At 39.2% G+C, this 27,824-nt stretch overlaps 1 protein-coding gene across 2 annotated transcripts in view; it reads left to right on the top strand.

Moving 5' to 3' along the window:
- The first annotated feature begins 5,450 nt into the window (after positions 1-5,450).
- Positions 5,451-27,824, top strand: part of LOC111156618 (coiled-coil domain containing 171) — a 284,698-nt gene continuing 262,324 nt past the window's right edge. For both annotated transcript variants that reach the window (XM_022517612.1, XM_022517611.1), the window contains exons 1-3: positions 5,451-5,494; positions 15,061-15,196; positions 24,938-25,112. In XM_022517612.1, the coding sequence (XP_022373320.1) occupies positions 5,451-5,494; positions 15,061-15,196; positions 24,938-25,112 (355 nt within the window). The remainder of the gene's footprint in view (positions 5,495-15,060; positions 15,197-24,937; positions 25,113-27,824) is intronic.

A 27,824-nucleotide genomic window follows, 5' to 3' on the forward strand; every position in this document is an offset into this window, starting at 1 on the left:
TATTCTCTGGTATACAGTTTGCTTTTCAAAATGTACATTAAGGGGCACCTGGGTGCCTCAGTCGTTAAGCGTCTGCCTTTGGCTCAGGTCATGATCCCAGGGTCCCTGCATTGGGCTCCCTGCTTGGCAGGAAGCCTGCTTCTCCCTCTCCCACTGCCCCTGCTTGTGTTCCCTCCCTCACTGTCTCTCTCTCTGTGTCAAATAAATAAATAAATGAAATCCTAGAGAAAAATGTACATTAAAATCTTTTTGTTACTTCAGGAAAGTTTTCCTGGATTACAGTTTTTAGTATTCTGTTTCCTTGCTTTTGTCTTCTTACTCGGGGACTCCTGCTATCTGCACGATGGTTATTTGCCTGGATTCAGTATTTTGTCACTTTCTTTTGAATCCTTTTGATCTCTCCTTCATTTCTTTTCACTCAGAAAACTTTCCTCTTTTTATTTCCTGTGTCCTTTCAGGCATTTTCTGTCATGTGTATTTACTTTGTGTCCCCTCTTAGTCTTTATCACTGAAATTTCTTTCTTTCTTTTCTAACTCTGATGGTTGTCACCTTCTTTCGGAGTTTTCTAATTCTAATTCTTTCCTGTCTTGTACCATATTGTTAGGGTCTTTTAGCTTATCTTGAAATAGTACGTTACAGGTTTCATCTGTTTTGTGGTCATGTCTTTCTGTCATGCTTTCATTTGTAGCATTCAATTCTGCTCCCTTTTTACCTGTGTTCACTTCATATGGGATTTGACCACATACTTTTCTGTTGCTTATTTTTTTTAAGATTTTATTTATTTATTTGACAGAGAGAGATCACAAGTAGGCAGAGAGGCAGGCAGAGAGAGGGGGGGAAGCAGGCTCCCCATTGAGCAGAGAGCCTGATGTGGGCCTTGATCCCAGGACCCTGAGATCATGACCTGAGCCGAAGGCAGAGGCTTAACCCAGTGAACCATCCAGGCGCCCTGTTGCTTATTTTTATGGAAGATTAGTTTACTTGAACTTTGAGATTGGGGCAAGCTTCAGGAAAGCGTCTCTGACTTCATGGAACTGTGTCTTGTGGTGTTTTATTAGTGTTAAAAACTGCGGTGGCTTGTTTCTGAGATTTCCTGACTCTGTTTCCTCCTACAGTTTGGTTTGGGCCATTGCTTTGACTTTATTTTCCTTATCCTGCTCGGTTTTGATTCCATTCTTTGCAGTTTCTCTTTATTGGGGTCCTCTGTCCAGGAAAGCGACCTTGGCAGGTCAGATCTGAGAGTTCATAGATCGGACTGTACCAACCCTTTCAAGACTTTCTTACCGTATGACTGTATGGCATGCTGACTTGTGGAACGGGCAGACTTCTCTCAGATTCATCTGCTGTTCCCAGATTGGCTTGCAGTGCTCCCCACTGAATATCTGCTGGCTCTTTTTGGTGTTCTTTCAGATGTAGCCTTGTTATTTCCATACTCTGCTTTCTCCTCCTTATATACTTCTGTGGCTCCCATATAGGTTTTGTGGCTGTTGGTGGTTTGCCCTTATTCATTTGTATTTTGTAGCTTTTTGTTGTAAACAGAAATGTAAATTAGATTTTTTAGTTTCTCTAATTACCTTAGATAGTTTTTACAATGTCCCTCATTTAAATTAATAAATTGTAGAATAATGACTTTATGAAAGACACATGCAGGCAGGGCTGATGTGAGAACTCATTTTTGTACCTTTCTTGTCCCTCAACTTCTTTTTCTTCTTAACCCCACAAGAGTGTTTTCCAAATTTCTTATCCATATTAATTTTTTTTGAAGTTTATTTATTTTTTAGTAATCGCTATACCCAATGTGGGGCTCAGACTCATGACCCTGAGATGGAGAATCGCATCCTCTTCAGCCTGAGTCAGCCAGATGCCCCCCCCCCCCACCCCGTATTCGTTTTCTTTTGGTGTAGGACAAATTACCACAAACTTAATGGCTTGAAACAGCACCTAGGTCAGGAATCTGGGCACAGCTTAGGTGGATCCTCTGTTCAGAGTTTCACTGGGCTGCAGTCAGGGTGCTGGCTGGGCTGTGTTCTCATCTGGAGGTTTGACTGGAAAGAATCCACTTCGCAGCCTATTTCGATTGTTGGCAGGATTTGTGTCCTGTTGGCATCTGTATGACTGAGGCATCTAGCTTTTTGCTGGCTGCGGGGTGGAGGCTGCCTGCTGTTTCAGTTTTGTAGGCCTCTCTGTAGGTGGTTCCCAGCATGGCATTTTGCTTCTTCATGCCCCACGGGAGATTGTCATTTTGGTCTTTTAAGACAGAGTCTTACATAACATAATGTAATCATGGGAGTGACATATCACCATCCCTTTGCCATATTCTCTTGGTCAGAAGCAAGTCACAGGTTCTGCCCACAGCAAAGGGGGGGCTATTATACGAGAGAAAAATACCAGTGGGGGCCAAGATTGTGGGGACCATCTGTCTACCACATTATCTGTGTCAATGATCTGGAAATTGATGAAACTTGCTCCTGAGCCATAGAAGACACTTTTCTCTCTAGAAGACTACTCCCATTTGAAGATGTTAGCTACCAAAATGATGGGCTAAAAAAAAGATTCTCTTCAGTTTAGCTTTATTGAAACAACTTTATTAAAATTTGGTTAACTACCTCTTCCCACAGTTTTCTGCCCCAAATAAAGCCAAAACAAAACACAGCAGACATTATTAAAGTCCTATCTATGTAAATTCTTTTCTTGTGGGTGAGAGATTCTGTTTGTGCCTATTGTGACACATATGCATACCCGTGTGTGTTTGATCTTTTGCATAAAAGTAGAAACATTTTACAAACATGCTTTTGAGCCCGGGACTCCATTCTAAGTTTTAATTCTTTAACTTCCATTCTGAAGACAGTTTTTCTGGAGTCTGATCTTTGGGAGTATGGTGGTAAAGTGAAAAGACTCTGGGACTCAGTATCAGAAGAGCTTGAGTCTTTAGTATCCTCCATTTAGTAGCAGACTAGCCATAAGCAAGTCATTTAGCCTCTTTGAATCAGATGAGCTTCCTTAATTGCAGTGAGGACAATAAACCTCAGGTAGGACAGTTTTTACATTGCAGTGTTGTAAGGATCAGGGTTCACTGTATTAGGTGCTCAATAAATCGACAGTGGTATGTTTGTCTACCACTGTTTCCAAACTTAGTCTTTCAGGTCCCTAGAGAAATAGGATTTTTCCCTCTATCTTGGTAAAAACTCCATCTTCTTTGTTCTGGGGCAAAGTATTCTAGTATCAGCTAACTCACTGTTTCAAAGATCTGTTGGTGGGTGTCTGTAGAAATCATTACTCAGTTCGTAGCACCTTGGTTTTGTCTCCATCTTGGTTGGCTTTTCTTTCAGTGACATCTTTGAGGGTTTATTAGGAGCAGGGAGAGAGAGTTAGCTTTTTTTTTTTCTTCTAGATATCCCTGTACACTGATAATTCTACTAAATAATTCTTTTGATACATCTTTCACCTAGACCAAATCACCTTAACTATTACTTACTCCCTTCCTTTATCAGGGACTATAATATTTTCCCAGAGGTTTTGTATTCGTGTTAGAAACTTACAATGACTGAGCATTGTATAATGCTGTATATATTAAATGTCAAATATATGAGATTGATGTAATTATCCCCTTTTTATGGTTGAGGAAACCAGTGCAGAGAGTGTAAATGACTTGCTCATGACCACACACTTGGAAGATACTTAAAGGCATCCTAACTCAGATCCCTCTGAATCCAAAGCTTATGGTCTTTCTTAGGCTATTGGAGTTCTGCTAGGAATACCAAGAGATGCTTGTGAGATCTTGATATTTGTGTCTGTCTGAACTTAATCCTTGTTATCTGTTTAAAATATTCACTCAGAGATTCCTTCATACCATATATATATATATATATATACATACACACACATATGTATGTGTGTGTGTGTGTGCGTATAAAAGCAACTTACTTTAAATGGTTAGCTTTGTATAATTTGGAGTACCTCCCATAGAAGAAAGTTCTAGACAGGCCAGTGTAAGTGACAACTATTCTCCTCTTTCCATATTCCTTATTTCCTTATTCCTCCTTGATCTTTAACATAAGGACTTTGAAAATTACCATGAGATCATTTGTGGGAAGTACTTTGGTCTCATTGATTGTAGCATTGCATTAAAAATATATCATTTATGAAAATGGCTTTAGGGACTTAAAAATGTCCCTGGATTTCATTTTCTTTCAAACTGCATTCTATTCTCTAGAAATAGGCTCTACATTCCTTTTCTAGTTCAAGATTAATTTGTCACTATTTTATTAAGATCATTTTTTCTTGGGGCATGGGTGGCTCAGTTGGCTAAGCATCTGCCTTCAGGCTCGGGTCATGATCCTGGGGTCCTGGGATTGGGGCTCATGTGGGGCTCCCTGCTCAGTGGCGAGTCTGCCTCTCCCTCTGCCTCTGCCCATCTCCCACCTTGTGCTCTCTTTCTGTTGAGTAAATAAATAAATAAACAAAATCTTGAAAAAAAGAAAAAATTTTCTCTTCATTTGAGAAATTAAAATAATCTAATAGAATTTTTTTGTATAATAAGGAATATCTTTTTAACATTTTGTCATTTTTGCTTCTAATCTTTTTTTTATTTTATTTTTATTTATTTATTTATTTTAAAGATTTTATTTATTTATTTGACAGGCAGAGATCACAAGTAGGCAGAGAGGCAGGCAGAGAGAGAGAGGGAAGTAGGCTCCCTGCTGAGCAGAGAACCCGATGTGGGGCTTGATCCCAGGACTCTGAGATCATGACCTGAGCCTAAGGCAGAGGCTTTAACCCACTGAGCCACCCAGGTGCCCCTTAATCTTTTTTTTTTTTAAAGAAATCAGGGGTGCCTGGGTGTCTCAGCTAAGCAGCTGACTTTGGCCCAGTAGTGATTCCAGGGCCTGGGATCACACCCTATATCAGGCTCCTTGCTCAGTGGGCATCTGCTTCTCCCTCTCCCTCTGCTTGTTACTCTCCCTGCTTGTGCTCTCTCTCTCTGTGTCAAATAAATAAAATCTTAAAAAAAAAATAAACATAATAGTTTTTAAATGTTTTCATGTTTGTTATAAAATAATTTTAAAAATACAAGTAAGGTGGGTCTGGGTGTCTCAGTTGGTTTAGTGTCTGCCTTCCCCTCAGGTCCTGGGATCAGCCTGGTGTCGGGCTCTCTGCTCAGTGGTGTGTCTGCTTCTCCCTCTCCTCCTTGCTTATGCTCTATCTCAAATAAATAAATAAAATTGAAAAAAAAATACAAGTAAGATGAATGAAAAGACAAAAATCACTCATAGTCTCAGGACTCTTATTATAACTCATACAACTCACTGTTACATTGTTTACTATTTTAACAGACTTCAGCCCATCTAACCTGTAAGCCACAGACATCTGGGACAGGTATAATCCTCAATAACGAAGTACACGACTCAGAAATAGTGGGCTGTTTTCAGAGAGTTGGAAGAGACTTACCATGAGTTTAAACGCTTCAAGTAATGCCCCTGGTGACGCCCAAAGGTAAGCCACCCGTCCTTTCCTGTAGTCGGGGAGTGCTTTTGGGTTGCGGGTAGCCGGGAGAAGTCAGTGGTTGGGGGTGCTGATTGTAAGGATTCTCGTCGTGTGCTAAGGGAGGCCAAAGCTTCAGGTGCCTGGAGGAGCAGGCAGGATGCATCCAGCAACAGGAACGGGATGTAGGGAGTGTATGCTGTGGTCTGTGCTCCTTTGTTAACTCATCCCTGAAAGTCAGTGTATGTACTTTCTCCTGCCCTTAGAGAACCGCTTATTCTTCTCTCCTTTTCCAGTCTTTTCTCCTTCTCATTGTTTTGCTTATTCCCAGTTGTGTGTGGTCATTACTCTGGCCTGCCCTGATCTCTGTAACTCCAGTTGTTCTAACTTCGCGCCCCAGCGGTAGTTCATGGCTACTCTCAAGGCCTTCTTTGGGTTTTAGCTCCTGTTCCACTGCTCTTGAACTTGGAGTTTATGTTCCAAGAATTGCCGCTGTTCCTCTTTTTTGTACCCTTGATATCTGCCTTTGGGTGAGGTGCCTGCTTTGGGTTGATTCACCTCTGATGTGAAAAATAGAAAACTCTGAGTCTAGAATATAAAACTGAGCCAATTCAGAGAGTGCAGTCCAAAGTGTTTTGGTTTACAAAGAACTAAAAAAGAAATTGAAAGTGTTTAGAAACTTTTATAATCATGTAGCAGAGTAATTTTCTGTTTGTTAAATCTAGTAATAAAACACTTGGGGTTGCATTTGATCTCTTTTTAAAATTTCTTTTCTAAACAATTTCTTGTTCACTGTGGAAAACAGCATGGAGTTTCCTCAAAAAGTTGAAAATAGAGCTACTCTACAACCCAGTAATTGCATTACTGGTTATTTACCCCAAAGATACTAATGTAGTGATCCAGAGGGGCACTTGCACCCCAATGTTTATAACAGCAGTGTCCACAATAGCCAGACTATGGAAAGAGCCCAGATGTCCCTCCACAGATGAACGGATAAAGAAGATGTGGTGTATACACACAATGGAATACCATGCAGCCATCAAAAAGCCTGAAATCTTGCCATTTGCAATGGGGTGGATGGAACTAGAGGGGATTATGCTAAGTGAAATAAGTCAATCAGAGAAAGACAATTATCATATGATCTCACTATGAGGAATTTGGGAAACAAGACAGAGGATCATAGGGGAAGGGAGAGAACAATGAAACAAGATGAAACCAGAGAGGGAGACAAACCATAAGGGACTCTTTATCTCAGGAAACAAACTGAGGGTTGCCAGAGGGGAGGGGTGGAAGGGATGAGGTGGCTGCGGGGTGGGCATTGGGTATGTGCTGTGATGTGATGAGTGCTGTGAATTGTGTAAGACTGATGAATCACAGAAACCCTGAAACAAATAATAAATTGTATGTTAATAAAAAAATTTCTTGTTTAGTCATTTTAAAGATAGTTATTTTAGTTATTTTAAATATATTTTACAAAAGCACCATTTGTTGGGGGGAAGAGTCCTTGCTCCTACTTAGTTTGAGAAGAACTGATCTAGACTGCCTTTTCAGCAAGGATGTGTGGGTGGGGCAAGGACCATGACTAACATGTACTTCACCTATAAATAGGATTTGCCACAGAAACATTTTCCACCTATCTTTAGAAGCTACCTTCAATCTTTTGTGGAGCAAGGTATGAAATACGTGAATAAAACATAAACTTTTGACTTCAGTAAAAACGTTTTCACTTTTGGAGGGAACATCTTGCCATACAAGTATCTCTCATTTTTTTTTTAAGATTTTATATATTTATCTGTCAGGGGGAGCGAGAGCACACACAAGCAGGGGGGAGCAGCAAGCAGAGGGAGAAGCAAGCTCCCTGCTGAGCAAGGAACCTGATGCAGGACTCGATCCCAGGACCCCAGGATCATGTCTGTCCTGATTTTTAATGACTACATTGCTCTTCAGAATTTTAGAATCTGGCTAAATGAAGTTAAACTTTGCTATTTACCACTAATTTACTTTCTGTAGATTTGCCTTTTCTGAACAACTCATACACATGGAATCATACCGTATGTGGTCTTTTGTGTCTGGCTTCTTTCACTAGGCATGTTCTGCAGGCTTATCATGTTGTTAACAGGTATCAGTACTGTTTCTTTTTTATTGCTGGGTAGTATTCTGTTGTATGGCTGTAGCACATTCCGGTTACCCACTCATCAGCTCATGGCCTTTTAGGTGGTTTCCATTTTTTGGCTGTTATAAATAATGCTGCTCTGAGCATTTGTGTGCGAGCCTTTGTGTGGGGATGGTTTCATTTCTCTTGGGTAGATTCCTTTAATTTGTATTTTCCTAATGAGTAATGAGATCCTGTATGTGATTTTTTTGCCATTTGTATATCTTCATTGGTGAAAAGCCTATTCAGATCTTTGGCTCGTTTTGCTCGTTTTTAAATTAGTTGTCTTTTTGCTGTTGAGCTTTAAGCATTTTTTAAAATTTATTTTGGATACAAGTCTTTTGTCTTTTATCAGATATATAATTGCACATATTATCTCCCATTTGTTGGCTTGACTTCATTTTCTTTTTTTTTTTTTTTAAAGATTTTATTTATTTATTTTACAGACAGAGATCACAAGTAGGCAGAGAGGCAGCAGAGAGAGAGGAAAGCAAGCTCCCTGCTGAGCAGAGAGCCCGATGCGGGGCTCGATCCCAGGACCCTGGGATCATGACCTGAGCTGAAGGCAGAGGCTTTAACCCATTGAGCCACCCAGGCGCCCCTTGACTTCATTTTCTTAATAATGTCTTTAGAAGTGCAAATGTTTTAAATTTTTATAAAGTCCAATTTTTTTCTTTTTTCTTTTTTTCTTTTAAGTAGGCTCCATGCCCAATATGGGGCTTGAACTCATGACCCTGAGATCAAGAGTCACATGTTGTACCGACTGAGCCAGCCAGGTGCCCTTCCAATTCTTTTCCTTTATGGATTGTGCTTTTGGTTTTGTATCTATGAAATCTTTGCCTAACTTTAGGTCATGAAGATTTTTCTCCTATGTTTTCTTCTAGAAGTTTTATAATTTCAGTTTTTACATTTAGGTCTATGCTCCATTTGAACTTACTATTTTTTTTTTTAGAGAGCAAGCATGCATGTAGGGGGTTGGGGGGACGGACAGATGGAGAGGGAGAGAGAATCTTCTTGTTTTAAAGATTTATTTATTTTAGGGGAGCCCGGATGGCTCAGTTGGTTAAGTGTCTGCCTTTGGCTCAGGTTGTGATCCCAGAGTTCTGGGATTGAGCTCTTCTTCATCTGGCTCCCTGCTCAGCAGGTAGTCTGCTTGTTCTCTGCCATTGCCCATGCCCCCTGCATGTGTGTGCCTGTGCGTGCGCACGTTCTCTCTCTCTCTCTCTCTCTCTCTCTCAAATAAATAAATAAATAAACTCTTTAAAAAATTATTTATTTCAGTGAGGGAGTGCATCTGTAAGTGAGCATGGGGGGGGCGGAGAGGAAAGTGACAAAGGGGGAGAACCTAAGCATGACACTGAGATCATGACCTGAGCTGAAATCAAGAGTCCAACACTTAACTCACTGAGCCACCTAGGTGCCCCTTAAGTTACTTTTTATGTATGGTGTGAGGTGAGGGTGTAAATTAATGTTTTTATCCAGTTGTTATCAGCACCATTTATTGATAAGACTGTTTTTTCCCCACTGAATTGTCTTGACACCTCTGTTGAAAATTAATGGACCAAATGTATATAAGTTTATTTCTAGAGTCTCAAGTATGATACAATGAGCTACCAATGAGCTACATGTCTCCTTTTTTGCTTTTTTTTGTTTATTTTTTATTTTTTATTTTTTATTTTTTTTAATTTTTATTTATTTTTTATTATTATTATTTTTTAAAATATTTTATTTATTTATTTGACAGACAGGGATCACAAGTAGGCAGAGAGGCAGGCAGAGGGGGAGGGGGAAGCAGGCTCCCCTCTGAGCAGAGAGCCTGATGCGGGGCTCTCTATCCCAGGACCCTGAGATCATGACCTGAGCTAAAGGCAGAGGCTTAACCTACTGAGCCACCCAGGCTCCCTCTAAATCTATTTTTCTGATGCTATTGTGAATGGAATTATTTTTCTAAACTTCATTTTTGAATTATTCATTGTTAATATGTAGAAATGTAATTGATTTTTGTATATTGATTTTTACATTCTGTGACCTTGCTAAAATTATTGTTTTAGTTCCAGTGTTTTTGTTTCTTAATGAATTTCTTAGGATATTTTTACAGGATCATGTCCTTTGCAATTAAGGACAGTTTTACTTTTGAGTAGCCTGGCTGGCTCAGTTGGTAGAACATGGGGTCGTGAGTTTAAGCTCTACTTTGGGCATAGAGCTTACTTTAAAAAAAAAAAAAAAAAGGATAGTTCTATTTCTTTCCTTTTAATATATATATGCCCGCTTGTCTGTCCGTCCTTCCTTTCTTTCCTCCTTCTTCCCTCCCTCCCTTCCTTCCTTCCTTCCTCCCTCCCTCCCTCCTCTAGTACAGTCTCAAATAGAAGTGGACAGGTTTGTTTTGTTCCCAGTCTTAGGGGAAGCTTTCAGTCATTCACCAATAAGTATGCCACTTGTAAGTTTTTCATAGAAGCTTTTTACCAGATTAAGTAAATTTCCTTGAATTCCTAGTTTGTTGCATTTTTAAAAAAATCACGAATCGATGTTGAATTTTATCAAGTGCTTTTTCTATATCTATTGAGATGATTATGTAATTTTTATTTTTTATTTTAGTAAAATGATATATTACATCAATTGATTTTCAGACATTAAGTCAATTTTCTGTTTTTGGGACAAATCCCACTAGGTCATGTTGTGTAATCCTTTTAAGATGTTGTTGGATTTGGTTTGCTAATGTTTTGTTGACGATTTTTTTCATTTCTGTTCATGAGGGATACTGGACTGTAGTTTTCCTTTCTTGTGCTGACTCACTTTGATCTTATGTAATCTGGGTTAATGGAATGAGCTGGGGAGTGTCTCCACCTCTTCTAAAGTGAGGATTGATATTATTTCTTCTTTAAATGTTTGGTAGAATTTACTAGGGAAGCCATATGGATTTGAGTTTTCTTTGTGTTTAGATTTGTAAAATTATTATTTTTTTTTAAAGATTTATTTATTTATTTATTTGTCAGAAAGAGAGAGAGAGAGAGCACAGGCAGACAGAGTGGCAGGCAGAGGCAGAGGGAGAAGCAGGCTCCCCACAGAACAAGGAGCCCGATGTGGGACTCGATCCCAGGACGCTGGGATCATGACCTGAGCCGAAGGCAGCTGCTTGGAAGGCAGCTATGCTAACCACTATACCACCAACGCTCCGGCCCGAAGGCAGCTGCTTAACCAACTGAGCCACCCAGGCGTCCCTAGATTTGTAAAATTATTAATCCAATATCTTTAGCTCTTATAGATCTATTCAGATTTTGTTTCTTTTGGGGTTAATTTTGATAACGTCAGTTTTTCTAGGAATTTGTCCATTTGATCTACATTGTCTAACTTGTCAGCATAAAGTTGTTCATTTTATTATAATCCTTTTAGGTCGGTAGTGTCATTTCCTCTCTCATTCTTTATTTTTATAATTTGAATCTTTTCTCTCTTTTTGTCAATCTAGCCAAAGTTTAGCAAGTTTGTTGATCTTTTCATATTTGTTTATTTATTTGTAAAGATTTTATTTATTTGTAAGACAGAGAGAGAGAGAAAGAGAGAGCACAAGCAGGGGGAGTGGGAGAAGGAGAAGCAGGCTCTCTGCTGATCAAGGAGCCTATGCTCAGATGCTTGATTCCAGGACTCTGGGATCATGACCTGAGCGGAAGACAGATGGTTAATCCAGTGAGCCACCCAGGTGCTCAGCGGATCTGAGTGCTTGTCGATCTTTTTAAAGAGCCAACTTTTGGTTTCATTGATTCTCTTGTGTTGTTTTATTTTAGTCTTATCTTAAAAAATTATCTTAAAAAAATTAAAGTTACATAGGTATGTTATTTAAAGAATCTCATGTTCTGAAAGGCTTACTCACTGACATTAGGAAAAAAGAGCAGTGCTCATTTGCTTGTGACAAATTACCCTCTTGATCTCTAGAAACAATCATTTTCAACTCTGAGATGATTTTTATTTTAAAATATTTTTAATTTGATTTAATTTATTTAAAATTTTGTGTTTTTTGTACGGAGGTATGGTTGACACACAATGATACATCAATTTCAGTACAAGATAGTGATTCAACAAGTCTGTGTTACGCTGTGCTCACGAAAAGTGTGGCTGCCATCTGTCACTATACTCTGTGCAGGGGCCAAACTCATCTCTGTATCGTTCCAATTTTAGTATATGTGCTGCCAAAGCCAGCACTGTCACCATTATGAAATGATTTTTAAGATCTAAAGCTCTCAAAAATTTTTTTTATATTGCTATTTGATTTTTCAGGTTTAGCTGTTATTCTGCTGATTGCCCACACTACAAAAGATCATGATTTAGTTTTCATTCATGTTTCCCTCCTTTTTCTGTCCTCTCTATATTTAGTTTTTCATGTTTACATTATTATAATTTAAAAAACTTTCCAGTTGATTTTCTCCATTTAGAAATTTTTTTTTTGTCTTTTTCGTACATTGTTTTCCTTGGATTTGATCATTGTTTCATTGATTGTTTAGTTTGCTTAATTTCTATGAATTTATCATGAATTCAGCTTCGTACTCCAGTCAAGTGGCATAAATCTTTCAGTATGTTCAGACAGTTGAAGTATTCTGGGTTTATCTTTATTTTATTTTTTTAAAAGATTTTATTTATTTATTTGACAGAGATCACGAGTAGGCAGAGAGGCAGACAGAGAGAGAGGAAGGGAAGCAGGCTCCCTGCTGAGCAGAGAGCCTGATGTGGGGCTCCATTCCAGGACCCTGGGATCGTGACCTGAGCCGAAGGCAGAGGCTTAACCCACTGAGCCACCCAGGCCCCCCTCTGGGTTTATCTTTAATTGTAATTCTAACACAATTAACACACAGTGTTATATTAGTTTCAGATGTACAATACAGTGATTCAGCAATTCTATACGTTACCTGGGGCTCATCAAGATAAGTGTATTCTTAATCCCCTTCACCGCTTTCACCCAGCCCCCTGAAGCCTTCTTTTGTCTTCTGTGTGCATCTTCTTCAAGAAGTCACTCCTGGAGGCTTTGGCCAGTCCAGTAGTCCAGCTGGGACACATTGCCCATTAGGTGTTGTGCTTTCGTCTCAGGGTCACACTTGTCACCTGCTGTTCCTTTCTTCACTCTCCTAGAAATTCCATTGCTGTTTTTTCTGTCTTGAATTCCTTATATTTGGGATCCCATGTCTTTCTCCTTCTCAGTTTAGGTCTTCTTGAGAAAATTCATGGGAGGTAATCGTTTTGGAGCCTTGCAGATCTGAAATAGTCTTCCTCATTCCCTTGTAACTTGTTGGGCATAAAATTCTAAATGGAAATTATTTTCCCTTGGTATTTTTTCAGCATCCAGGAGATTTTTTTTTTTTTTTTTTAACATTTACTTATTTAGCTTTTCATTCCTTAGTTTGTATTTTGATTTCCAAGAGTTCTGTTTTCTGTTCTGGGAATATTTCATTTTTTTTCAATCACATTCAGTTTTTGTTTTATGGATGTTCGTTCTTCTCTTATTTTTCTGGAGGTTCCCCCCCCCCTCTTTTTTATGTTCCCTTTTCCCTGCATAATCTTTGAGGGTTCTTCCTCTCTGTCCCCTGATTTGGTCTCTGTCTTTCTAAACTCTTGCTTCCTAAATTCTGGTGATCCTCAGCTCACTGCTCTCTTATTTAAAACTAGGGGCCTAACAAGCTGATTGGAAGCCCAGTGTGTAAGGTTTGTGTTTATGGCATTCTCTATAGGGTGATATGGTTAAGGTGTTTGTTGAAGAACCCCTAGCGTTGGGGTGCCTGGGTGGCTCAATAGGTTAAGCCTCTGCCTTCAGCTCGGGTCATGATCTCGGGGTCCTGGGATCCAGCCCTGCATCGGGCGCTCTACTCAGCGCGGAGCCTGCTTCCTCCTCTCTCTCTGCCTGCCTCTCTGCCTGCTTGTGATCTCTATCTCTCTCTGTCGAGTAAATAAATAAAATCTTAAAAAAAAAAAAAAAAAGAACCCCCAGCGTTAGCATCTTTAGGTCTTTTTCACTTTGCTGGTTTTCACCTTCTATTCTCTGCTTGGCTGCCATTATTCTGGCATACAAGATGTTGTAGAAGACTAGCATAATTTTTGACTCAAGTCTCCTATTTTTGATGTGGGGTCTTATACCATTTCTATCTGATGTCTCTAATCCACAGACCTTCTGTTTTATCCTCACCCGGGAATAAACTGTTACTTTGTGCTTGCCAGAGTAAGAGAGATTGGTACCCAGTTGTGTGGTGTGTAGGGTAAAGGATCCCAGGATCTCATTTCTTTGGCAGACTTTCAACCAATTATCTTGTTTTTGCTCTACTTTTACCCCGTTTTCAAAGCTGTTGTCAATTAATTGAGCTTTTGGGTGTAAACCAGGTGGTGGAGGGCATTTATTACATGGAGCACTGGGTGTGGTACATAAACAATGAATTTTGGCACACTGAAAGTAAAATAAAGTAATATGGGTGTAAATCAGGTTGCTTTCCCCATCTTTGGCTTTAAATTCAGTTCTCTTATATAAATCAATTACCACTTGTCCACCTGATTCCAACTTCTGATATTTTATAGCTGTTACTCATCTTTGTGCTCTTTTTCCTTGTGGATTTTTATCTCTAAATTCTCTTTGCTGATACTTTCATTAAATTTTTAATTTTTGGGAGAGAGGGCTTTAATCTGCCTTTTTTTTTCTTTTTAAAGATTTGTTTATTTGTTTCAGAGAGAGAGGGAGAGTAGGGTAGGGGGCAGAGGGCAAGAGAATCCCAAGCAGACTCTGCACGCAGCATGGAGCCCATCCTGGGGCTCCATCTCATGATGCCGAGATCACACCTGAGCCAAAACCAAGAGTTGGAAGTTCAACCTACTATGCCACTGAGGCACCCCTAGTCTGCTCTGTTTAAGCCTAAATCTATGTTCTGTCACTCATGCTTTTTCTTTTTGTAATATATATTTATTACACTTGCAATAAATAAAATATAGTACTTAAAAACGTAAAAAGATCTCAGTATTTTCCGAGTATGCAGTCAGTGGGGTATCTGGGTGGCTCAGTCAATTAAGCATCTGCCTTAGGCTCAGGTCATATTCCCAGACTCCTGGGATCAGGACCTGAGTCAGGCTCCCTGCTTAGCCGGAAGCCCGCATCCCCTCTCCTTCCTGCTTGCGCTCTCTCTCTCACTACCTCTGTCTCTCTTTCAAATAAGTAAATAAAATCTTAAAAATGAAACACAACTGCACAGCTTGTGATAGAATCATTACTTTAAGTAGCATCTTGAAATGGTAGTTTGTTTCTAGCCACACACTATCTAGCTTTTGCAGTCAACATCTTTTACTAGATTGTACATTTCTTTAGGCCCAAGACCATATCATGTTGCTTGTGATTTTGAAAAATAACTTATTAGAAATACCAGGAATAGACTTAGTGAGAATTAAATCTTATTATCTCATTTTATAGGTTGAAGAATGCCTCATCTGATATAAAACAAATGTTTAAAAATGAAACAGACTTGGACATCACTGCTGAACTCAGAAAGAAGCTCCACAGGGCTAAGAAGGAAAAATTAGAAATAACAACTAAGCACAATGCAGAGGTAAAATTTTTTTCTGTCAATGTTGAAAGTAAAATTTGGTTATTTTAGATTCATTTTATATTACAGGCTCTATGTTTAACATTACCATGGCATTCTTGAGCTTAAAAAAGAAATTATAATAAAGAAAACAGGTTTTTTTTTTTAATATAGAGGAACTGTATGGGAGTGTTAAGTAAAAGTTTAATGAATTACTATATTTGTATGTTGTCTTAAATTTAATTAATGGGTTAAACTTGACAAAAAAGTAACTGATGAATGCCTTTAGTGACTAAAGGATTTATGAATTAGACATTTTTGAAATTTTAATTTAGGTTCTTTATGGCTCAATCATGGAACAATCTTAAGTAGATCTCAGTATGGGATTTTTTAAAAGATTTATTTATTTATTTTAGAGAGAGAAAGAGAGGAGAGATTGCACGTGGGTGAGTAGGGGAAGGGGCAGAGGGGGAGGGGTAGAGAGACTTGCCAAGCAGACTCCCTCAGGGAGCCTGATGAGGGGCTTGATCCCAGGACCCTGTGATTATGACCTGAACTGAAATTTCAGCAGACTGAGCCACCCAGGCGCCCCCATGTTCATATCACTTCTGTCAGTTGTGTTTTTTCTCTGTTTTCTCTTTTTCCTCTTTTTAAATCTCACTCTTTAAGTTCAGCTTAGGCAGGGACACCTGCGTGGCTCAGTTGGTTGGGCAGCTGCCTTCGGCTCGGGTCATGATCCCAGCGTCCTGGGATCGAGTCCCACATCGGGCTCCTTGCTCGGCAGGGAGCCTGCTTCTCCCTCTGCCTCTGCCTGCCACTCTGTCTGCCTGTGCTCGCTCTCTCTCCCTCTCTCTCTCTCTGACAAAGAAATAAACAAAATATTAAAAAAAAAAAAAGTTCAGCTTAGGCAGCCTGGTGTGGTGGGAAGAATATCAAGTTACACAAATCTGGACTCATTCTTGGCTCTTCCATAATTACAAGATAATGTGACCGTGGGCTAGTTGTTTATCCTGTACCTCATTGTTTTCCCACTGTGAAATGCTCGTCCCAAAGGGTTGTTGTGATAATTAAGGGAAATAAAATTTATAAAGTGCCTGTGTTCTATAATAGTGGCCATAATTTATTGACATTTAAGTATAAACAGTGTTGTTTCCTTCCTTTTTTTGTTGAATTCTAATGCTGTCCTGTCAGGAAAACTTTTAAATGCCCCCTAGGTGCAACAAATGACTCCTTCGCTCTGCTATAATGTGGTGCTATTACAGGTGCTTTAGAGCCCAAACATTTATTTCATGCTTCCCTGCTCTTTTTAGCCTCTAGGCGTCCTGAGAGCTGAAAGCACTGATCATGCTTTGTCCCTGTCTCTCTCACAGTTCTTCCTGGCACGCAGTAGGTCTTCAGTGGCTGTGCGTGGAATAAAAAAATGACTTTTTTCAGAGTCTAAGGAACAGGAATTTCTGATTAAAATAGGCAGCAGTGAATATGTGACCGTTTTATTTGTTCTTTTAGTGGCAGTTGAGGTCATTTTAAAGGGTAATTGTAGTAATTGCTTTGATGGACATTGTAATATTACATAGTGAATAGAAAGTAATGTTTGTTAAATGTATGTTAATTGTTTATAATCTCTAAAACTTATTTTTTAAAACCAAATATGTATTTTAGTTGGGAATAATTGTATTGTAATAATCATTTATATATATTCTTTCACATATATTTGCAGTTGTCATCAGAGTTCTTAGACCACACTCTTCTCTCTTGTTTGATCAAAATGTTTTGAAATATATGTTCACATTAAAGAGATAGGACATTATTTTAGGGGAGAATGATAATTTTCTTGGGGCGCTTGAGTGGCTCAGTTGTTAAGCGTCTGCCTTCAGCTCAGGTCATGATCTCAGGATCCTGGGATGAGCCCTGCATTGGGCTCCTGCCTTGGCGGAGAGCCTGCTTCCCCCCGTCTTGCTCCCCCTGCTTCCCTGCTTGTTTTCCCTCTCTCTCTCTCTCTCTCTGTCTCTCTCTTTGTCAAATAAATAAATAAAATCTTAAAAAAAAAAAAAGGAATGATAGTTTTCTTGCAATAGGCCGTTATCAGCTCAACTCCAGTTTCATGTTCCTGTTCATTCTTATTGTTTCAGTTATTTGTTTTGATGATTTTACTTGTATTATATACTAATTTTTTTAGTTGTATAATATGTAAATGTGCCCATTATAAAGCAGGGAAGAGAAGAATGAAGTTTTCTAAAAACTAAGGCCATATATTTGCTTTATTAAATACTTCTAATGCTTAAACACATCATACTGGTGATTGGCATAAAATATCTTTAAAGTCTGGGGTCCCTGGCTGTCTCAGTCAGTAGAGCATGTGACTCTTGATTGCTGAGTTGTGAGTTCGAGGCCCATGTTGGGTGTAGAAATTTCTTAAAAATAAAATCTTAAAAAAAATAAGATCTTTATCCATTGGTGGATGAATGGATACAGAAAATATAGTGTGTATGTATACACACACACAGGCATACAATGGACTATTATTCAGCCATAACAAAGAATGAAATCTTGCCATCTGTGACAACATGGATGGGCTTTGAGGGCATTAGGCTAAGTGAAATAAGTCAGACAGAGAAAGACAAATGCAGTATGATCTCATATGTGGAATCTAAAAACAAAAACCAAAAAACCAAGCTCATAGATATACAGAACAAATTGGTGGTTGTCAGAGTTTGGGGGTAGAGGATGGGTAAAATGGGTGAAGGGGGTCAGAAGGTATAAACTTCCAGTTATAAAATAAATAAGTCATGGGATTGTAATATACAGAATGGTGATTAGAGTTAATAGTATCATGTATTTGAAAGTTGCTAAGAGAGTAGATCTTAAAAGTTCTCATCACAAGAAAAAATTTATAATTATGTATGGTGACAGATGTTCGCTAGACTTGCGGTGATCATTTTGCAATATATACAAAATATGAAATCGTGATGGGCACCAGAAACTAATGTGTGAGTTATATCTCAATGAAAAAGAAAATAAAATAAATACCCTTAAAATCTCTAGGAATATTATTGTTATGGGTTCTTGGATAAATTATTTAATTTTTCTGAGCCTCAGTTTTCTTCGATAGGTTTAGAAATAGCAGATTACTTTTGAGATTAATTAGTAGGCAGAGGGTATGGAGAGAGGAGTTGCTTGTAAGGCTCACTGCTTCTAGTGAGATGAAGTTGCACTGATGCGGATGATTGGGATGTGAAAGTGCCACTGGATCTTCAGTGTTGCAGCGGTTGTTGGAATCATCAGAACATGGTAATAGAGATGTGTGAAAAAGAGATGTGTGAAAGAGGACATGGTAGTAGAGATGTCTGTTTCAGGACATGTGTGAAATTGGACAGAGCTGCTTTATTCAGATATCTCCATGGCCCAGACAGTGATGATAGAGCAGGGAGATCTCCTAGAGAAATGAGGATGGAATAGGATAAAGAAGAGCCATATAACTTTCTTTAGCCAAAAGGTACTGGAGACTTAGGACCAAGCAGAAGACATTGTTTGACTGATCTACCCAGTCCTTTTAAGAGTAAGGGTTCTTAAGATGGAATCCTTAGAAACAGAGACACCAAGGAATCCATATACTTAGATGTGGAAAAATTATAGTTTATGTTTACTAACCTCTAAGTCATTAAGCATTTCTTTCAGTTATGAAAGCCTTAACCTAGTTGGCCCTCCTTTAATAAGCCATCCTAGTATTAACAGTACTCTCTTTTTTTTTTTAATTTTTATTTTTTTTATTAACATATAATGTGTTATTAGCCCCAGGGGTACAGGTCTGTGAATTGCCAGGTTGACACACTTCGTAGCAATCACCATAGCACATACCTTCCCCAGTGTCCATAACCCAACCCCCCCTCCTCCTCCCCCTGGCAACCCTGTTTGTTTTGTGAGATTAAGAGTCTCTTATGGTTTGTCTCCCTCCCGATCCCATCTTGTTTCCTTTATTCCTTTCCTACCCCTAAGCCCCCCACGTTGCCTCTCAACTTCCTTATATCAGGGAGATCATAAGATAACTGTCTTTCTCTGATGGACTTTTTTCTGCTCAGCATAATACCCTCTAGTTCTATCCATATCGTTGCAAATGGCAAGATTTCGTTTCTTTTGATGGCTGCATAGTATTCCATTGTATATATACACCACATCTTCTTTATCCATTCATCTGCTGATGGACATCTAGGTTCTTTCCATAGTTTGGCTATTGTGGACATTGCTACTACAAACATTCAGGTGCATGTGCCCCTTTGGATTACTACATTTGTATCTTCAGGGTAAATACCCAGTAGTGTGATTGCTGGGTCATAGGGTAGCTCTATTTTCAACTTTCTGAGGAACCTCCATGCTGTTTTCCAGAGTGGTTGCACCAGCTTACATTCCCACCAACAGTGTAGGAGAGTCCCCCTTTCTCCGCATCCTTGCCAGCATCTGTCATTTCCTGACTTGTTAATTTGAGCCATTCTGTCTGGTGTGAGGTGGTATCACACAGTGGTTTTGATTTGTATTTTCCTGATGCCGAGTGATGTGGAGCACTTTTTCATGTGTCTGTTGGACATCTGGATGTCTTCTTTGCAAAAATGTCTGTTCATGTCCTCTGCCCATTTCTTGATTGGATTATTTGTTCTTTGGCTGTTGAGTTTGATAAGTTCTTTATAGATTTTGGATACTAGCCCTTTATCTGATATGTCATTTACAAATATCTTCTCCCATTCTGTCAGTTGTCCTTTGGTTTTGTTAACTGTTTCCTTTGCTGTGTGCAAAAGCTTTTGATCTTGATGAAGTCCCAGTAGTTCATTTTTGCCCTTGCTTCCCTTGCCTTTGGCTATGTTTCTAGGAAGAAGTTGCTGTGGCTGAGGTCGAAGAGGTTGCTGCCTGTGTTTTCTCCTCAAGGATTTTGATGGATTCTTGTCTCACATTGAGGTCTTTCATTCATTTTGACTCTATTTTTGTGAGTGGTGTAAGGAAATGGTCCAGTTTCATTTTTTTGCATGTGGCTGTCCAGTTTTCCCAACACCATTTGTTGAAGAGACTGTCTTTTTTCCATTGGACATTCTTTCCTGCTTTGTCGAAGATTAGTCGACCATAGAGTTGAGGGTCTATTTCTGGGCTTTGTATTCTGTTCCATTGATCTATGTGTTTGTTTTTGTGCCAGTACCATACTGTCTTAATGATGACAGCTTTGTAATAGAATTGGCAGTACGTTTAACCTTGTATTCACTAGAAATCACAGATACACAATTCCGTTATTGCAAGTTTCAAAATATTGTTTATACCTGTCACAACCTTGAAATTATACTGGTTGTGAGACTGTATGTAGAGCTTGTTATTTAGTGGATTATTAAAGAAGTACATTATGGCATCACAGATTTGCTTTTGTCTGACCTATTTGTTTTTATACTTTGATATTTTAATTGTTTAATGCATTTAATCATATTATTCTGAGAAGGCTTTGTGAGATTGCAAGGAGGATCATGGCATAAAATTGTGAAAAACCTTCCTATGAGAGGCTGAGGTATGCTGTAGGGGACTTGAAGAGTGCCACAGAGAGGAGCTTTGAAGATAGCTGGTTGAACATAAAGATGTTAAAGAATGCAGTCCTGTTTTCAAGGAGGGAAATCCCATTTTGCTGCTGCTGCTGCTGTAATGAATACATATGTAAGAAAGCAACCTCAAGAACAGAGGATAGGTTCCTAACAGCTGTGTGGGTAGCTCGAGAAATCAAATATGGTCCAATCAGGCAAGAAGAGGGACCTTAATAGAGGGAATTGGTTGTACAAGTGTTGGAAGTTGAATAGAGAATGGTGAGGTCACCCAGAGATTAGAGAATCCAAATAGAGAATGGTGAAGTCACCCGGAGATTAGTAACAGCAAGAAGCCACCACTGCCTATAGGCCAGTGGGCCAATGGGAAGAGAAGATGTGACCAGAGTCCTGAAGTTGGGGCTGTTTGGGGGAGGTAGAGCCACGGTAAGGGCTGTTCAGTGTTGGGATGCTGGAGGGGAGGGAGGGGGGTTGGACCTTGAAAGAGATACAGTTCCTGCCAGAGATACTACTAGAAGTCGAGCCATTGGGCAGTGGAGCATGGGAATTGTATAATAGAGTAGAGCAGATTAAGTGTGTTGGGGAAATGGATCAGAGATCAAACAGGAAAATGATTGGCTGTCCACACTTTTTATCACCCCTGTGCTCCTATATATCTCCCACACAGTAATATCTTTTTTCTGAGTAATGTAGCAGGTTGCAATTCAAATATCCTCTATACAAAGGTGCTCCCACCCTTGCCAAAATGGGGGCACACCAAGGCTTATTTGTTGTTGCATCCATCTCACAGATGATACATATCCTCACTATCAGGTCTTTATAATTTGCAACCTCATGAATTTAATTGAAAAGTTGCTATTTCCAGTATTTTTCATGTGAGGCCAGAGGGGAGGAGCCAAAAAAGTCAGTAATATATGCATATAACAGAGATGCAAAAAGCAGCTGCAGTTCTTATTCTTAGCGATGGTCCTAAGGTTACAATGATAGAAAGGTTAAGACTTCATATTTCGGAGGCTCAAGTTAATTGCCAACACTTGGACTTCATCACTCTGGAATTCCATGATTTTGATTGAAATTGGGGAGTCATCCATCCTAGCAAACTGTTAGAACTGGATTATTAAATCCAAACCAATCCCATGTATGTTCTTCAGGTTCCTGCTAAAACAAGATTAGAAAGATCTTGCATTTCTTTTGCTACATAAGCTATTTTCTCCTGGGCCAGGATATGCATGTCTCCTCCTACGGCATACTGAGATCTGAATTTATCTTTGGTGACAAAGAGTGGTGGACGTGTGCTTGCAAATTCTTTTGCAACGCAGCTGTTTCAGGCGTGCTCATTAGTAAGTCTTTAAGCAAAGGAAGGCTAATTATCTCAGACAGGGAGGCGAAACTGCTTTTGTTGGTAAGGGATGTTTAGAGGGGATTTGGAAATTTATAATTTTCAGGTTTGTCTAATTCCAAAAGCCCTCATCCCATCTTCTACCTTCCTACTTAGTGCCCAACGGCTACATACTATTTTTTTTTTTAAGATTTTATTTATTTATTTGATAGATCACAAGTAGGCAGAGAGGCAGGCAGAGAGAGAGAGGGGGAAGCAGGCTCCCCGCCGAGCAGAGAACCCAACTTGGGGCTCCATCCCAGGACCCTGAGTTCATGACCTGAGCCGAAGGCAGAGACTTAACCCACTGAGCCACCCAGGCGCCCCGATACGTACTATCTTAACATTAGAAACTTAGTGAGACTTTTCATTCAACTTGTAATGTAATTCTGCAGTCCCCATAATTAGATTTTCTGTGTGGTCTTTAAAGCCTTGTCAGCCACAGAGCTATAAGAAATAAGAGATTCTTTTAAAGTCAACATGGAAACTCTGGCTTTCTGACTGTTTTGAACTGAGATTCTAAAGATCTAAGATTATCATTTTGTTTTTAAGATTTTATTATTTATTTGAGAGAGAGGGCAGGGTTAGGAACAGAGGGAGAAGCAGACTCACCGCTAAGCAGGGAGCTTGATGTGGGGCTCAATCCTGGGATGTCCTGGCATCATGACTTGAACCAAAGGCAGGTGCTTACCTGACTGAGCCACCCAGGTGCCCCATTGTTTTGTTTTTGTAAGTTCTCTAACATAGTCGCATTTGGCCTTCCTACCCTACAGGTCTTGAAATAAACAATGCTGCCCTAATGGTTAAGCACAGTTGCTACTTCATCTCCCCAAGGCTTGTCCTCAACTGGCATTTTATTCTAAACTGTACATGATAATATAAATAGTTGTGATCCCACTGTATGCCATGGGTCATTGCAAAATTATTGCATTTCTACCTGCAAAGAGGCCTTCATTGATTAACAGGAGGGACTATCCAGGAGAATGTGAAGCAACAGGGAAGACAGGGATGTTGCTGAAGGTAGATATTGGAGCAGGAGAACTACCCTGGGTTCACTGCTTCTGCCCTTCTAAGCATATCACAAGTGCCTCCTATTGGCCAGACCTGAGACGCCAGTTGTCAAGGGAACCTGGGAAATGTAGTTCCTACAATACAGAGCATTGCTGTAGGAGAATAGGGAGGGGGTCTAGGGGCAAACAGGTGAACGCCTGGCACAACTGGGAATGTTCAAATGTTAAACAATGTTAGTCTTATGATGCGGGGAGATAGTGGGCAGGGAGGGATAGAGTGATTCTGAAACAAAGTGAGTTATCTTGAGTATATAATTAAGATTCTATGATTTTTTTTCTTTACTATTAAAAGATATTTGTAAATTCTTATTTTGTAAGCATAAGTATTTAGAAGACTTTGCTAATATTTTTTAAAAATAAAAATTACTACTTTTTATTCTTTATACGTACAAAATGTGTAACTCTGCTACACTCCATGTGTTAACAGCTACTTATGGTAATTTCTGATGTTGCTCTTTTGAATTCTTTTTTCTTATCTGATAATGGGACCATCTTTTTCTAGTCTGGTATAGTAGCTCAGTGCTTTCCTGCATGATGCCTTGCTAGCATTTTCTCTCATCCACCATCTCTTTCTTGACCACCAACAATAAATGAGTTTGCTTTTCTTTGAACTATTGTAACATTTTCACCTCTTTTATAAAACATCCTATGTGCCTTTCTACAGCATTTCATTACTTGAGGTCAGGGGCTCTGTAATGTTTGTTTTTATATCTTTCACTGTACTTGACACATAGGAGTGTTTAATATTATTTAATGAATTGTTGATTAGATTATAGAATTTTGGAGTGGGAATGGACTTTATAAAATCATTTAGTTCTGACTTTGACTTATCTTCTGTCCCACTACTCATGGAAGGTTGTTAGATAAATTAGACCTAGTTATTAAATATCTAGTTGTCTCAATATTAGATAAATTAGATATTAGTTCATTAAAAATCCCTGCAAAATTGGCACTTTTATTAGTTCATGCTCTGTCAGTAATGTCATAATCAAGAGAAATAATGTAGACAGTACTTACCAACTATGCTTTCATGCAATTTGCTTCTTGACTTCATTTAAGGAATAGGAAGCAGAGAGGGAAGAATGAATTTTAAAGTATTTACTGTGTGTCATTTTTCACTTCTTAGGCCTGATTATTTCTGATTAAAACTTGCAATTTTAAAATAAATTAAAAAAAAAAAGATTTTGTGTATTTATTTGACAGAGAGACAGTGAGAGCAGGAACACAAGCAGGGGGAGTGGAAGAGGGAGAAGCAGGCTTCTCGCTGAGCAGTGAGCCCAATGTGGGGCTTGATCCCAGGATCCTGGGATCAAGACCTGAGCCAAAGGCAGACACTTAATGACTGAGCCACCTAGGCACCCATAAAACTTGCGATTTTTAAGGGACGCCTGGCAGGCTCAGTCGGTAGAGCACGTGACTCTTAATCTTGGGATCATGAGTTCAAGCCCCACACTGAGCCTACTTAAAAAGAAAAAAAAAACCTTGTAATTTCTCCTTATTTTTATAAGCTCGTGAAAGCATTTTTTGTTTTTTTTCTCTAGTGGATTCTCTAAAATTAGAAAACTGAGTGTCATTTGGTAAGGCTATAGTCCTTCTTTTCCAGTCTTCTAGAAAATTATAAATTCATGAATTCTTGTCTTATCAATATTGTAGAAACATGTTTCTCTAAGACATTTAAATGTTTGGGTGCACGATCTCATTATCTTGGTGCCATATTTTAATATTGGTTCATGATCTCGAAATCTATTTTTAGCTGGCAAGCTATGAAAGCCAGATTGCCAAGCTGCGATCCGAGGTGGAAAAAGGAGAGGCATTGCGACAAAGTCTGGAATATGACCTGGCTGTTGCTAGAAAGGAAGCTGGTCTCGGGAGACGGGCTGCTGAAGAAAGGTTAGCCGAAGCACATAGGATCCAAGAAAAACTCTGTGGTAAGACTACTGTATTTTTTCCCATGTTTAGGGTTTTAACTTTATTGCGTAGCAGTAACACAGTGCTTACTGTTGTATGTGTTCACCACATAGGGGCAGAGGTAGGCCTTTGATGGACAGACTTCACCAGGTGTGTATAAAGTCTTCTAGCACTCATGTGAACATTCACCTTCTTCACATTCATTTTTTGTATGTTGTGCATGTATGGGAAAAAGGGGTTCAAAATTCTCTTAATCATTTTGTAGAGTAGTCGTTCCCTGAATAATCAATCAGCAGAATCATATAGAGATTTTAAAATAAAACAAAATCAAACCATTCACAGGCCCCCTGTCACATGTTTTCTGAATTAGAATTTCTAGCTTGAGACAGTCTATATGTTCAAGAAGGACTGCAGGTATTTTGTTGATTGGCTAGGTTTGGGAACCACGGGGTTAAAGAGTGGTGCCTAGAAAAGTGGAATCCTCAAAAGCTCTCTGTTATGTAGCATATGAGCACTTAAAAATATTTTTATTTGAATATAATGTATGTGGGTGCCTGGGTGGCTCAGTTGATTAAGCGTCTGCCTTCTGCTCAGGTCATGATCCCCCGGTCCTGAGATCAAGTCCTAGGTCAGGCTCCCTGCTCGGTGGGGAGCCTGTTTCTCCCCCTGGCTGCCACTCCCCCTTCTTGTGCTCTCTTTCTCTCTGTCAAATAAATGAATAAAATCTTAAAAAAGTATAATATATGTAAAGAAATGTGCCTAATATAAGTGTATAACTCATAAGAAGCACCCAGATCATGGAATGGAACATTTCCGGAAGTCCTTCCACACGGATAACTACTATTCTGATTTTTAATAGCGTGGATAAATTGTGCCTCTTTTTTGTACTTCATATTAAACGGAATCATATAATATGTACTCGTTTATGTTTGGCTTCTTTCCTTTGACATTGCATGTGTGAGTTCATCTATATCGTTGTATGAACTTTGTACTGATACTTAGTATTACACTGAATGACGTATCACATAAATTTATCAATTTCTGTTAATGGGCACTTGGGTAATATCCAGTTCTTGGTTATTAAGAATAATGTTGCTATGGACATTCCTTTTTTTAAAGTTTTTACTTTTAAGTAATCTCTATACCCAGTGTAGAGCTCAAATTCACAACCCTGAGATCAAGAATGGCATGCTTCACTGACAAGCCCGCCAGGCGCCCCGATGCTCCTGTGAACATTCCTGTATGCAACAGGTTTTAATTAAGAGAACATCGAACATGAATTCAGAAGATTTAGATTTAGATCCTGGTTTTACCACTTACCCTAGGTTGCTTTAAGGATGAAGTGAAAAAAATGAAAGTTCTTTGTGGTTACATGGGACTAAATGAATGTTAACTTGCAATTATTGTGAGGTTCTGGGCCCGAGTTGTGGCCAGCTGTTTTGGGTTATTTCCACTGGTCAAAGTATTTTTTTTTTTTTTTTTTAAAAGATTGTGTTTATTTATTTGACAGAGAGAGAGAGAGAGATCACAAGTAGGCAGAGAGAGAGGAAGGGAAGCAGGCTCCCCGCCGAGCAGAGAGCCCGATGTGGGGCTTGATCCCAGGACTCTGGGATCATGACCTGAGCCAAAGGCAGAGGCTTTAACCCACTGAGCCACCCAGGTGCCCCTGGTCAAAGTATTTTTGATTACCTCTGGCATTTAATAACCACAACACTACCCGGAACTTATAAGAATTGAAAGGCACTAAATATACAAGTTAATGACTTTGATTTAATTTTGAGGAGGTTGAAGTCCAGGGAAGATGGGAAGTTATTTCCCAAAGTCAAATGATTTCAACAGACACTTCATAGAGGAAGAGAGAATAGCCATTAATGAGATGAAAAATACTTAATCTCACTTGTCTTCAGAGAAACGTAAATTAAAGCCACAGTGACTGTTTATTACATATGCATTAGGTGGTGCTAATTGGGAAGACTGTCAATACCAAATGTTAGTAAGGATGTAGAGCAACTGGAACTCTTCTACTTTGTAAGTGGGAGAGTAAATGGTCTAACTACTTTGGAAAAAAACCTGGTAATTTCTTTTAAATAAATAGTTGGGAGACAACTTGTTAGATAGTCAAAATGTTTGTGAACTGGAAGCACCAGATACCTCTGGAATTAGGAATTGGAATAGCAGTAGTAGGTAAAAAAAAAAGGAGGTTAAATGAAAGCTCTTTGCTTTAGAAGCAGTTAGGTTCTTAGATCTCCTTCCCAAGAGCAGTGTACTCTGGGATTGCTCTCACTTTCTAGAGGGAGCTGGGTGGCTTAACCTCTGGAGATGATAAAATATAGGGTCTCCAGACTAGCAAAAACAGGAAGATAGCATAGTCAATGCCGAATATTGAGAAACTATTCCTTCCAGTCTCCTTTTTCTATTGGTTTCTCCAAAAGCTAGCACCCGGATTTCTATACTCCTGGGGCGCCTGGGTGGCTCAGTGAGGTAAGCCTCTGCCTTTGGCTCAGGTCATGATCTCAGGGTCCTGGGATCGAGCCCCACATCGGGCCCTCTGCTTAGTGGGGAGCCTGCTTCCCCCTCTCTCTGCCTGCCTCTCTGCCTGCTTGTGATTTCTCTCTCTCAGTCAAATAAATTAATAAAAAAATATATGTATATATACTCCATGTGGGAGCTTAAAAGACTCTTCTATAGATCATCGGACCAAACCAAGAGGAAAAACCTAATGATACTAATGT

The sequence above is a fragment of the Enhydra lutris genome, unplaced genomic scaffold, assembly GCF_002288905.1.
Source record: "Enhydra lutris kenyoni isolate GAN:26980312 unplaced genomic scaffold, ASM228890v2 scaffoldscaffold47, whole genome shotgun sequence".
Taxonomy (NCBI): domain Eukaryota; kingdom Metazoa; phylum Chordata; class Mammalia; order Carnivora; family Mustelidae; genus Enhydra; species Enhydra lutris.